The 14,510-nt window shown below is 40.5% G+C and overlaps 3 protein-coding genes across 3 annotated transcripts; 1 reads left to right on the top strand and 2 right to left on the bottom strand.

The window, feature by feature from the left end:
* Window positions 1-986: 986 nt before the first annotated feature.
* LOC135236312 (olfactory receptor 51E1-like) lies at window positions 987-3,674 on the bottom strand. Its single transcript, XM_064302586.1, has one exon. The coding sequence runs from the start codon at window positions 3,368-3,370 to the stop codon at window positions 2,441-2,443; it is 930 nt and encodes a 309-aa protein (XP_064158656.1). The 5' UTR covers window positions 3,371-3,674; the 3' UTR covers window positions 987-2,440.
* A 1,356-nt stretch (window positions 3,675-5,030) lies between these two features.
* Window positions 5,031-7,247, bottom strand: LOC135236566 (olfactory receptor 4B13-like). The gene has a single exon (XM_064303018.1). It carries the CDS (start codon window positions 6,804-6,806, stop codon window positions 5,877-5,879), a length of 930 nt encoding a protein of 309 aa, XP_064159088.1. The 5' UTR covers window positions 6,807-7,247; the 3' UTR covers window positions 5,031-5,876.
* A 3,381-nt stretch (window positions 7,248-10,628) lies between these two features.
* LOC135236397 (olfactory receptor 8I2-like) lies at window positions 10,629-12,658 on the top strand. Its single transcript, XM_064302713.1, has one exon. It carries the CDS (start codon window positions 10,978-10,980, stop codon window positions 11,899-11,901), a length of 924 nt encoding a protein of 307 aa, XP_064158783.1. The 5' UTR covers window positions 10,629-10,977; the 3' UTR covers window positions 11,902-12,658.
* The last annotated feature ends 1,852 nt before the right edge of the window (window positions 12,659-14,510 follow it).

Below are 14,510 nucleotides of genomic sequence, written 5' to 3'. Positions count from 1 at the left end.
GCCATACATATTTTATTGACAACAATCAGAATCCCCACACGCTGGGCACACTCATAGAATGTGTCCACCAATAACTTCTCACCACTGTGATCTTCAAACAAAACTTTCCGCTGATTACCTCATTTGACCTTAAAGTGGTTGCATCTGTCTGCACCATGCGTCATAGGGTAGAGAGAAAAAATAATAGCAAAAACTAGGTTTCCCCAACACTGACTGAACAGCAACATTAAAAAGTTAAATAACAACAGACCTCATTAAAAACATTTTTTCTACATATTTAATGCCACATCAAAGAAAAATGTATATATTTGGTGATATTTCTGTAAATATTTAAAAGAAGTAATTTTGGAGAAACATAGGAACATTATGATTCTTGTTTTTATCACTGGAATTTAAAGTTACAATCTTGAAGATTTCAGTTTCGTTCTCTTTGGCGGTACCAATGGCGAGAAGCGGTAATTGCAGGTGTGTTTTTTGACCTCACTTCCCATAGATCCAACCGGATCCAACTAGTGTCGCCTGTGTGACGTCAGTCATTTGGCACCTGGGTCAGCACTTATTATATACTGAATAAAAAATGGTTGTTATACAAGTAACGTTATGCACATACTCATTCATTGTCTAACATTAGGCTAACTTGAGCTGTCCTTACACTGCTGAGCCGGGTTAAAATGCTGTAGCAGACCTGGGGTAGAATTAGTGATGATCAATTTCCACAAACGTTCTTTATCCACCTTTTGCTCGGTATGAACATCTTTACACTGCAGAGAAGAATTCGCGGGATTCGCTGTGGCTCGTGCAATTATGTATCTCCTGCATCATCATCGTGAATGATTGTTGTGTGATATTTTTGAAACAACTGCCTTGTTTCTGGTTTTGCTAGCTAAACTGTTCGAGAATAAAGCTGAGCTGGGTGTTAAATTAGCAGTCAGAATAAGAAGAATAAAACAAAAACAAATGAGATTCAATCAAAAAAGGGCATCAAGGCTGAAGGAACATATGAGGAAGCATAATAAAATAATAACGCTAATCCATACTGCCGTATTCTTTTATTTAGTTTTCTCCGGCTTGACATCTTTACACAGAAATCAGACCCGACTCAGCTCCACCTATACCCCGGCTTATATATTGATGAACTTGATGGCAATGTAAATAACGGTAACGTTAAGGCCAGTTAAGCTCAATGATTCGCAACGAGACAAAACGGTTTTAGAATGTTGCAGAGAAAATTGCAGCGGTGTGAACTGGTTAGTTGCAGAGCCTCTGAAGCCGTTGCCTAGGGTCTCAAAAGACCCACCTTGTCAAATCGCCAAGTGCAGTTTTAGAACGTTTACAATAAGACGTCTTGGAATTTTGCAAGTTGCATCCAGTATCGTTGCGAATCATTGATCTGAACTGGCCTTTAGTTAGCTACATTGCAACGCTGCAACAAGGTAGCATTGCATTCGAGAGACGGTTTGCGAGGTCGGTACCGGTCGGTAGCGTTAGCTAGCGTTTTTTCTGATTGTTAGCTGACATTAGATTGTGTTAATTACATTAGCTAGCTAGCTAACGCAACGTTACCTGATATGAGAGATGGATACTGTGCGCAACGTTGTCTAAACTAATGTTGCCTATTGACATGGTCCGGTAGCTAGCGTTAGCTGAGCAAATAGCTATGTAATTTAGTAACGTTACATTGTCATCAAATGTAATACGAAATCTACATCAACAAATAATATGACCTCTGATGTTACACAAAAATGTATTAGGGTTCCATAATCCCCCCAGCTTTAACGCTTTCAGACACCGGAAAAAACAGTACGCCGCTCACACACAAGTGAGTTGAAGAGCAAGCCTGTTGCGTTAGCTCTGCCCACCCTCTCTGGCGACCAACCACTGATGGGTGATGGAAAACGCGTCACTATCTATACGCCGCTTGTGATCTTTTCCCGGGAATGTCGCCACAGACACCCAGTTCTGTAATCATAAATAATAATAATAATAATATAAATTAATATAATAATAGGCTCAATCACCATTGTGTTACCTAATAGTGACTTAACAGACATTTATTTTAATGAAAATCTTCGAGATTATTACTTTAAAATGCAACTTACATTTTTTACTCTTTTGAATATAAATAGCAGTCTCAACACAGTTTGCATCTGTCTGGGTTTTCCATCTCTGAATGTACCATAAGGGCAATGTTTTCTTACGCAACGCAACACAACCCATGGCCAACAAAGTTTTGCGTGAAACTAAAAAAATAATGTAAACCAAGCAAGGCCACTATTCCAAGATAGGCTTATATTACTTCCGGGAATATCTAAAACTAAACTGTGCTGCATCTTAGAATCCTTTTGTTACTCTGTTCATAATATTTTTTGTCCTGTTGTCATTTTTATGAAAACATTTGTAGGGGGATGTTGCTTTTCCTGGCTGAACAAAGTACAAATGTTCATTTGAGAGCATGTGTTTTCCGGTCGAAAATCCTGAAGATTCTCCGGCGGATCTGGTTCAGTCTCAGGCCATAAATGAGGGGATTTAGGAGCGGTGGAAAAATGAGGTAGTCCAGGGACATGAAATTGCGGAGAGCGTGCAGACGGTCGGTGGGACCATAGCGAGTGTACATGAGGTCAAAAGTGAGTGCGATGAAGAAGTTAGCCAGTGCGATTAAATGAGGCAAACAGGTCTGCATGAACTTACTCCGTTCTTTTGACGATCGAACACATGCTCTGACGATATGAATATAGGAAATCGCGACCAGCACTGCTTGTGAACCGTGGAGAATCATGAAGATGTACCCGTATATGTTGTTAATAGTGGTGTCCACGCATGACAGCTTTACCACGGACCAGGCTGTGCAGTAAATCTTGTCGATGTTGAATCCACAGAGGGGCAGTCTGGCTACCAGGGCCGTCACACCAACTGATTCACAGATGGATGAAAGCCAGGCAAAAAGCAATAATTGTGTAATTTTCCGAGGCGTGATGATGGAGTGGTAATTGAGCGGCTTGCATATCGCGATATACCTGTCATAAGCCATTATTGCTAACGTAGTATATTCGCAGAGGGCGTAGCTGTATAATACAAAAATTTGACCCAGACAAGCTTTATACGAAGTAACACTCAAGTCAGATGAAAGGTCCACCAATATTTTAGGATAAAATATGGAAGCACCAAGTATACCATTTACACACAAGTTACACACGAATATAAGCATGGGCTCATGGAGCGTTTTCTCCAAAACAACTGTCCCAATCAAAGTCAGGTTCGCTAAAAGCGTAAAAAGGTAAACAAGAAGAATGAGGATAAAATATGTGTGTTTGCTTGACTCTGTCTCATTCAGTCGTTGTAGAAAAAACAGTATTTCCGTTGAATTCCCCATGGTACTTTTATAGCAGATTTGTAAAAAACGCCGGAGAGTTTCGGAGTTCTTGCATCGGCTTCTCCGGTGATATTTTCTCCTGCATCGCAAGCAGGAAAAGTACAGACGATCAGCAATAAGCAGACTGCTTGTCTGTACATAGCCTTGTAGGCTTCCTATTAAGAAATTATTTAGCTGGGAAATTACGAGTTCACATTGCTTGTCATTTCAATAAATTACAAAGAACTTTAAGGCTAAAATACTGCGACTGTCCTTGAAATGAACGTAAATATCTTCATATTTCGACAAATAATATAAATATTTCCAGATGTTCATGCCTTGGCGCCGAAGACTTCGTTTGGTTTCTAGCAGTATAGAGAAAGCAACGCACAGAAAGATTGAATGCCTGTGCCCACCGTATCGGGCTTTATATCTAGATTGTGTAAATGGCCTTTGAGATTTGCCAGCCAATCACCGTCCTCTTCGAATCTACCTAATGAGCTGATGTCCTTAGAGAGAAAACAAGAGAAAAATAACACTGGCAAAATGTGATGATGATGATTATGATGATGATATAGTTTATTCATCCTCAAAAGGGAAATCCACATTATCACCAGCGCAGAGCATTACATTAAAATAAAGACTTAGAAGACACATGGCACATTATAACGGAACATAAAAATGACGTCTTAAACAGACACAGGGGGCCTGACAAAACTGCACAACGCTCTTAAGAATAGAATGCGTGTACTTTGGATGTATGAACAGTGGTTTTTTTTTTAACACATATATGTGCACAGTTCAGTACCTGTCGCCTTACAAATATGACTCTTATGAGCATACAGATAAACTGGCGTAGAAATTCTATGACAAAGTAATATTCAAAACTATTTAAAGTAGCTAATATGCACCTTTAACAGGCCTTTTTCATCCTTTGTATGCTACAGTGTATTATATACAGTCTGGTCCATTAGTATTTAGACAGTGACACCATTTAAGTTTTGACTAAGTGCTCTAGCACATTTTGGCTTTAAAAGAAACAATGAATATGAGCAGGGGCGTCATAGTGGGGGGAAAGTGGGACTGACTACCCAGGGCCCGAATGGGGGGAGGGCCCCCAAAAAGCCTGGAATGATGCTTGAGAGACATGGATCAAGAGAGGAAGGGGGCCCACAGAGACTGCTCATGTATAGGGCTAGAAGTGTAATAATATGCCTATGTAAATGTAAATGAGGAATATTTTTCTTGATTATTCTCCATGAGTATTTTTGTGATATTATTTTCAATATATCGTAAATAAAAAGACATTTAAAACAGGCAAAACTACAGCATGCTCTGCTCCAATGGGCCAATAACAATCAGCCTGCAAATTAATCACATGTATTATTCACATGTACAGTATAAGACCTCATGTGTACCGAACACTGTGTTGGGGAAGTATAGTTCAATTGCAATTTGAGGAAGTCTTCTGGCAGACAAGTACATTCTAATTTGTGTAGCGGTTGTAGTAGTTACTCACTCTTTTTGTAATTTTGAGGTGTGGTTGAGGAACACATAACAGTGTACTCACGCTCAGCTGCTGTCTCTCAGTGGCACCTCTGCAGCAGCATCCTATTCATGTTAATGTGGGGAGCAGCACCCCAGGAACAGACTCAGGAACCCCAAGGATGAGATGGCAACGGCAGGTTCAATAAACAACATTTATTGACCAATGAGCACACAAGCAGAGCTCCTCATGGGCAATCCAAGAAAACTCTTGAGGAACTGTCTGTGCCATACATATTTTATTGACAACAATCAGAATCCCCACACGCTGGGCACACTCATAGAATGTGTCCACCAATAACTTCTCACCACTGTGATCTTCAGACAAAACTTTCCGCTGATTACCTCATTTGGCCTTAAAGTGTCTGCATCTGTCTGCACCATGCATCATAGGATAGAGAGAAAAAATAATAGCAAAGACTAGGTTTCCCCGACACTGACTGAACACCAACATTAAAAAAGTTAAATAACAACAGACCTCATTAAAAACATTTTTCCTACATATTCAATGCCAAATCAAAGAAATATGTATGCATTTGGTGATATTTTTGTAAATATTTAAGAGAAGGAGTAATTTTGGTGAAACATAGGAACATTATGATTTTTATTTTTATCACTGGAACTTAAAATGCAACCTACATTTTTTACTATTTTGAATATAAATAGCAGTCTCAACACAGTTTGCATCTGCCTGAGTTATCCATCTTTGAATGTACCATGAGGGCAATGTTTTCATACACAAGGCAACACAACCCATGCCCAGCAAAAGTTTTGCGTGAATCTAAAAAAAATAATGTAAACCAAACAAGGCCACTATACCAAGATAGGCTTATATTACTTCCGGGAATATCTAAAACTGAACTGTGCTGCATCTTAGAATCCTTTTGTTACGCTGTTCATAATATTTTTTGTGCTGGTGTCATTTTTATGAAAACATTTGTAGGGGGGTGTTGCTTTTCCTGGCTGAACAAAGTACAAATATTCACTTCAGAGCATGTGTTTTCCGGTCGAAAATCCTGAAGATTCTCCGGCGGATCTGGTTCAGTCTCAGGCCATAGATTAGGGGATTTAGGAGCGGTGGAATAATGAGGTAGTCCAGGGACATGAAATTGCGGAGAGCGTGCAGACGGTCGGTGGGACCATAGCGAGTGTACATGAGATCAAAAGCGAGTGCGATGAAGAAGTTGGACAGTGCGATTAAATGGGGCAAACAGGTCTGCATGAATTTACTCCGTTCTTTCGGCGATCGAACACATGCCCTGACGATATGAATATAGGAAATCGCGACCAGTACAGCTTGTGAACCGTGGAAAATCATGACAATGTACCCGTATATGTTGTTGATAGTGGTGTCCACGCATGACAGCTTTACCACGGACCAGGCTGTGCAGTAAATCTTGTCGATGTTGAATCCACAGAGGGGCAGCCTGGCTATCAGTATCGCCAGAACTACTGATTCACAGATGGATGAAAACCAGGTAAAAAACAGCAATTTCATCACCTTCCCAGGCGTGATGATGGAGTGGTAATTGAGCGGCTTGCATATCGCGATATACCTGTCATAAGCCATCATTGCTAACGTAGTATATTCGCAGAGGGCGTAGCTGTATAATACAAAAATTTGACCCAGACAAGCTTCATACGACGTAACACTCAAGTCAGATGAAAGGTCCATCAATATTTTAGGATAAAAAGTAGAGGCACCAAGTACACCATTTACACACAAGTTACACACGAATACAAGCATGGGCTCATGTAGCGTTTTCTCCAAAATAACAGTCCCAATCAAAGTCAGGTTCGCTAAAAGAGTAAAAAGGTAAACAAGAAGAATGAGGATAAAGTATGTGCGCTTGCTTGACACTGTCTCACTCAGTCCTTGTAGAACAAAAAGTATTTCAGTTGAATTCCCCATGGCACTTTTATAGCAGATGTGTAAAGAACGCCGGGGAGTTTCCGAGATGTTCTTGCATCGGCTTTTGCGGTGATAATTTATCCTGCATCGCAAACATGAAAAGTACAGACGGTCAGCAATAAGAAGACTGGTTGTTTGTACATAGGCTTGCAGGCTTCCTATGTAGAAATAATCTAGCTCGGATATTACGTGTTCACCATGCTTGTCATTTGAATAAATTACAACGAACTACTGAAATCCTACACCTATTCCTGAAATTCACATAACTTCACATATCGAAAAATAATATAAAAATTGTCTTGACGTTCAAGCCAAAGGGCTGAAGTCTTCATTTGATTTCTAAACGTACAGAGAAAGCAACGCACAGAAAGATTGAATGCCTGTGCCCACCGTATCGGGCTTTATATCTGGATTGTGTAAATGACCTTTGAGATTTGCCAGCTGATCACCGACCTCACCGAATCTACCTAATTAGCTGATGTCCTGAGAGAGAAAACAAGAGAAAAATAACACTGGCAAGACTTAAATGTGATGATGATATAGTTTATTCATCCTCAAAAAGGAAATTTACATTGTCACCAGCGCAGAGCATTACATTAAAATAAAGACTTAGAAGACTCATGGCACAGTATAACAGAGCATAAAAATGACGTCTTAAACAGACACAGGGGGCCTGACAAAACTGCACAACGCTCTTTTTAAACACATATATGTGCACAGTTCGGTACCTGTCACCTTACAAATATGACTCTTATGAGCATACAGATAAACTGGCGTAGAAATTCTAAGACAAAGTAATTTTCGAAACTATTTAAAGCAGCTAATGTGCACGTTTAACGGGCCTTTTTCATCCTTTGTATGCTACAGTGCATTATATACAGTCTGGTCCATAAGTATTTAGACAGTGACAGCATTTAAGTTTTGGCTAAGTGCTCTAGCACATTTCGACTTTAAAAGAAACAATGAATATGAGTAGGGGCGTCGTAGTGGGGGGAAAGTGGGACTGACGACCTAGGGCCCGAATGGGGGGAGGGCCCCCGAAAAGCCTGGATTGATGCGTGAGAGACATGGATCAAGAGAGGAAGGGGGCCCACAGAGACTGCTCATGTATAGGGCCCAGAATTTTGTGCTACATGTTATGAGCCGTGCTCGGCCTGGACCCAAATGCAGGACTCAGAGACAGCAGTTTAATGGAATTCAGGAAAGGGGTTTATTGAGTACACGGCAGAGGGCGGTAGGGACCAGGGCAGGCTTGGAGCAGGGACCGTGAGGGTTGGTGAGGTGGTCCGGGATCTGGCTGGGCGTGGCGCTGGACGGGATTCCTCCGGTTTCGGCGGCGGAGCTGGACTGGGGACTGGGAGACCGGCGAAGGACGGGCTGGACTGGGAGGTTGGAGCTGGGGAGGTAAACCGGGGAGAACAAGGGAACACGAAATGAGACGCGACGAAGACAACCACGTAGGTTCGACAGACAGGGGAACACTGAAACAAAGTGCATGAACAAAACTCAGTGGCCAAGAGAACAGTGCAATGTAAGGGGAACAAAGAAGGTGCAGAGAATCGGGGTACGGGAAAAAGAACTAGGCTTAGGTTATGCGCGGATTGCGTGGTTCAAAGCTAGGCGACAAATCAACGATCTGGCCAGGGGCGAAACAAAAAGCGTGACTTTATAATCTGGTACTAATTAGAACTAATAAGGGAGGGTGTGAGGAATGCGACCTGAACGAGTGAGAAAATGGCTGAAGGCTGGAAGTCATTAGGGAGTGCATGGGGAATAAGGTCGCGCCCACCCTGTGGGGAAAAGCAAAGACATGGTGAGGAACACAAAAGTACAAGGAACATAAATAACAGGAACATGAGGAAATCCACATGACAACCGAAACACGGGGGCATAACACTACACCCCTGAATATGAGGTTAAAGTGCAGACTGTTAGCTCTGATTTGAGGGTATTTGCACCCTTATTGGTAGATCCGTGTAGAATTAGTCTTATGTGGTCTTATGTAGTCTTATGGGGCGACATAGCTCAGGAGGTAAGACCGATTGTCTGGCAGTCGGAGGGTTGCCGGTTCAAACCCCGCCCTGGGCGTGTCGAAGTGTCCTTGAGCAAGACACCTAACCCCATAACTAGCCTCGCGAATGAGAGGCATACTGTTAGCTCTGATTTGGGATAAATAGCCCTTATTGCAGTCCGTGTGAATTAAATCTTTTGTCTCCCCATGTTGAGAGGCCATTAGTAACTGACCAAATTAACATAATCTTAAATAGAGTCATCATGCTTAGTACTTGTTTGCAGATCTCTTGCATTCCGTGACTGCCCAAAATCTGTGACCCATAGAGATCACCAGACTCTGGGTATCTTCCCTGGTGATTCTCTGCCAGGCCTGTACTGCAGCCGTCTGCTGTCCCTATTTGTTTCTGGGCTTTTTGCCTTCAGTTTTGTCTTCAACAAAGTGAAAAGTATGTTCTATTGGATTTTGGTTGAGGTGATTAACTTAGCCAGTTAAGAACATTCCAGTTTGCCCTGAAAAACTCCTTGGTTGCTTTATCACTATATCTGGGCTCTTTGTCCTTCTTCAAGGTGAAGCTCCAATCAATGAGTTTTGAGGCACTTGGTTTGATTAAAGCAGTTAAGATGTTTATTTACATTTCAGAATTCATCCTGCTGCTGTCAGTGACATCGTAATAAAGAGTAGTGAGCCCGATCCAGTAGCAGCTATACACACCCAAGCCATAATACTACCTCCACCATGTTTTACCAAGCCTTTCTTCCTTTCATGACTTTGGAAATACAGGTTAATACTCATCTCATCTGTTCATAAGACATTTTTCTGGGACTACAGTTTTTGTGCGCTTTTTAGTGTACTCTTTTGTGGTATACTGTAGTGTACTGTTCTTGGGTTTTACCGGCGGGTTGCATCAATGCGATGAACACTCTGAGGTTCTGGTGATGTAGCCCATCTGCTGGACCCTTCTGAGTGTGTACTGAACACTGCACCTGGAAGTGTTCTTTGATATTTTTCACTGGGAATAACCTTGCCACCATTTGGTTACTCTGCTCCGCACATCTAAGTCCTTCTTCTCCGCCATATTTCTTGCAACTTTTGTGCCTATTTCATTTTCACAACAGGCCAATGGTATGAGGCTACCTGTGGTTTAAAAAAACTTAAGGAAGATAAAATTTAATTCAGTCAATTTAACTACCACTCCATCATTTCCCACCCCTCCACCTCCCACGTTATTGGAAAATTATTGGATAGACTTTAAATAATTTGTTTAATTATAATTTTAAAGGTTAGAAAACACTCTGATTCCTCCTTGCTGTGTTTAGCAAGCATAGCCCTATGCATATGCACAGGTGCATTTTGTGTAAGACGGATTGGATTTCCTTGCGTACGAAATGTGCTATATAAATAAACTTGAACTTGCTGATCATGTGTATGCCTTTATGGCGAAAGTCCACCCTTTATCAAATGGAGACTTCCTGCAGGATAATGCGACATGTCACAAAGCCGGCATCATCTCAAGCTGGTTCCACAAACATGACGGTGACTTCTGTTTAGTCCAATAAGCCTATGTGTTACACAAACTTTTCATCCATGCAAAATACACACATTCTATTCTTAAGGGCACATTTAACATTTAACTTGCCAGTGTTATCCTTCTCTTTTTTTCCCATCTGTCATAGCTGACTTGATGTCATGAGGGTAATTAGATTCGGCGTAGGGGGGGTAATTAGCTGTGAAATCTCAAAGGTCCTTTACACAATCCAGATATAAAGCCTGATACGGTGGGCTCAGTGACTGAATCTTTCTGCTTGTTGTTTTCTCGCGTACAGTTAGAAACCGAATGAAGTCTTCAGGCTTTCAGCTTGAACATCAGAAAATGATTTCAGAATTTATCGACATGGTATTTTTTATGTTCACGTTAAAGAATTGTTGTAGGATTTTAACCATACAGTTCGTTTAATTTTATTCAAACGACAAGCAGTGTGAACAGGTAATATCACAAGCAGATGAAGTTGGAAGACTACAAGCATTTGTACAAACAAGCAGTCTGCTTATAGCTCGGCGTCCACAATTTTCCTGAAAATGGCACAGGAGAAATTATCACCTGAATAGCTGGCACAAGAATATCATCATCGTTTTATTCACACCTGTTATAAAACTGCCATGGAGAATTCAACTGGAATCGTGTTTATTCTGCAAGGACTGTATGAGCATAAGTCGAACAAACGCACATATTTCGTCCTCACTCTTATCGTTTACCTATTTACTATTTTCGTGAACCTGACGTTGATAGTGACCATTGTTTTAGAGAAAACGCTCCATGAGCCCATGTTTATATTTCTGTGTAACTTGTGTCTAAATGGGATATTTGGTGCCTCTACATTTTATCCTAAAATATTGGTGGACCTTTCATCTGACTTGATTGTTATTTCGTATACAGCTTGTCTGTGTCAAACGTTTGTGATATACAGCTACATATTCTGCGAGTATACTACGCTAACAGTGATGGCTTATGACAGGTATGTCGCGATATGCAAGCCTCTGAATTATCACTCAATCATCACAAATCGGAAAGTGGTGAAAATGTTGCTTTTTACCTGGCTGTTATCTCTCTGTGAATCAGGTATTGCGACGAGCCTGACAGCCAGACTACCCGTTTGCGGGTTCATCATCGAAAATGTTTATTGCACAAACTGGGCAATAGTAACGCTGTCATGTGTGGATACCACTATCAACAACATATACGGGTACATTGCCATGTTTTTTCACATTTCAGAAGCGGTGCTGGTCTTTGTTTCTTATATTAACATCATCAGAGCATCTGTGCGATCGCGGGAAGAACGAAGTAAGTTCATGCAGACCTGCTTGCCCCATTTAATCTCACTGACCAACTTCACGATCGCTCTTATTTTTGACATAATGTACGCTCGCTATGGTGCCACCGACCGTCTGCAGGCTCTCCGCAATTTCATGTCCCTGGAGTACCTGATTGTTCCACCGCTCCTAAATCCCCTCATCTATTGTCTGAGACTGAATCAGATCCGCCGGAGAATCTTTAGAACTTGTAGCCGGAAGCAAATGTTCTAAAATGAATGCCGGTTTATCTTCGACCACACGCTGGAAAATAGGCTATGTTTTTCAAACTGTGCTAGATATAATTTTTTTACTGCTGATATATTGGTATTTGAATTGTTATCAGTCAGTCCATCCCGTTTACTACCTTGGTCTGTGGTAAAATGGATTATTTCTTCTTTAACGTCTTTTTGTTGCAAACTTATGGTATAGTGCACTTCAGTTCTCTCGCACAAGTACTGTTATGTAAGCTACCTGGCAGACAGTAGCCTGCACAGTTTTAGCCATGGAGCTTGCACAATAAAACTGCTTCATGGTTCAATACCGTAACTCTCTTATGTCTTCCAAGCGCAGATAACTCCTTATGGGCGCGACATCGGTGCACTTGGATTTTATTGTAGCCTACTTGGCTCTCCATCTTATGTCAAAAAATATAATAATGTCAAATACAATATATCTTAGCAAAATACAGGAGAATCAATGTGAATATATCTTATATCCACCTGTGACAATTTCGATGTCAAATTACATATAGCCTATGTCATATGTAAAAACAAAAACAAATGCGCGTTAAATGCAATATAGCCTATATAAATGAAATACGTGAGATAAAAATGCATATGCTGTAAAAGACGTCGTATAGGTTATCATAAAAGTACACTACGTATCGAACACATATATTATTTCTTGTGAAATTAGGATTTGGTTAGTTGAGCAAGTGACACACGGACGGCGAACCAAACGAAAAGACGTAGATGGCAAATTACGTGCATTACGTCCACCACCTATGGCCGGTGGATAAATTCAAAAATATGGAGAGGGATAAAGACAGGGGAAGGAGAAAATGACGTAGCCTAGGCTTTGGCTACGACCTCTGGTTCCCAAGTTGGAATCACTATTCATTTCGCATGTATATGATAGATTATCTACATCTAATCAGTTAGAAATGTTGTTGGCATTAATGATTGAATTTAAACCTATCAGATACAAAATCCTGTAATTGTTCGTGTTATATAATTCAGTTTTACTCAATTCTATAGACAACATAGTTGGCTAGCTAACTGGTCGGGTGCTTCGCATCGGAATTCATTCATAAACCAGGACCTAGTTAATTTTAGCGTTTAGTGATCTGTCTGACTAACGATGAACTCTGACGCAAATACTTTAGAAAGGGCATCGCGTAACATGTGTGCAACGCTTGTCAACAATAAGGAAATGTAGTATTTTTGAGCCGAGTGATTTATAGAGCGTTGTATTTTCTTAATTTCTTCCATAAATAAACAGACTATTACCATCATAGGCCGAAGTTTTACTAGGGCGGCCTATTTTGGTTTAAAAAATGATCCAAAATGGCCATTCAATCCTACACATGACACTTTTTAAAATACAATAAAACAATATAAACCATTTTCAGAAAACAGTTTGACTTAATTATTTTATTGAATTTTTAAAAGTGCCATGCATAGGATAGAATGTCCATTATGGAGGATTTTGCTATCTCATAATTACAAATTGCTAGTAAATATGCGCAAAATCAGTAGGCTACATGAATACATGGGAAGGTCTTCTTCAAGAATATATTTGACTTTGCAGAAAACAGTTTGACTTCATGATTTTATTGATTTTTAAAAAGTGGTTTGTATAAAATTGAATGACCATTTTGGCGGATTTTACCATCCTATAATTCCCTATTCCTACTGTAAAAATACTCAAGCACCGTTGCATGAATACCTGCATGTAATCGCTGGTTGTTATTGCTTCCTATGCAGAAAGAGGCAACGTTGGTGGATCATACTAACCACCCCAGGCATGGTATATCTGCCCCTGTCCCGTAGAGAGTCTGTGCACGCCATTCCAAACGCCGCTCTGTACAGGCCGGTGATTGGCTGGTAATTCTCAATGGCGCTTGACGAAGTCCAGATATAAAGCCTGACGCATTGAACATAGACATTAACAATTTCTATGTGTTGCTTTCATTGGCTTGAATGTCAGGAAATTATTTCAGAATTTTAAAATATATGAAGGTTTCTATGTTATTTTGAAGACCTGTCGGCGGATTTCAAATGACAAATATTGTAAACAAATAATATTTGAGCTTGATGATTTTTGGGTAGGAAATCTGCAAGCCTTGCAAACAGGCAGTCTTATCATTGTTCACAATCCTTTTCAGTTAGTGGTGCAAGCGAGCACTGGAACAGCTAACGGAAGAACATCTCGGAACCTCACTCCTGCTATAAAACTACCATGGAGAATTCAACTAAAATACAATTTGTTCTACAAGGATTAAACGAGACAATGTCAAGCAAACAAACATACTTTTTCCTCGCTCTATTTGTTTACCTTTTCACTGTTTTAGTGAACGTGACTTTGATTACAACAATTATTTTGGAGAAAACGCTCCATGAGCCCATGCTTATATTTCTGTGTAACTTGTGTGTAAATGGGATATTTGGTGCCTCTACATTTTATCCCAAAATACTGGTGGACCTTTCATCTGACTTGAGTGTTATTTCGTATGAAGCTTGCCTGGCCCAAATATTTGTATTATCCTGCTACATACACTTAGAATTTACTACGTTAGCAGTAATGGCTTATGACAGGTATGTCGCGATATGCAAGCCGCT

This window comes from Anguilla rostrata, chromosome 12 (assembly GCF_018555375.3).
Source record: "Anguilla rostrata isolate EN2019 chromosome 12, ASM1855537v3, whole genome shotgun sequence".
Classification (NCBI taxonomy): Eukaryota; Metazoa; Chordata; class Actinopteri; order Anguilliformes; family Anguillidae; genus Anguilla; species Anguilla rostrata.
Note: the sequence above shows the minus strand (reverse complement) of the source record. Positions and strands in the feature narration are given on the sequence as shown.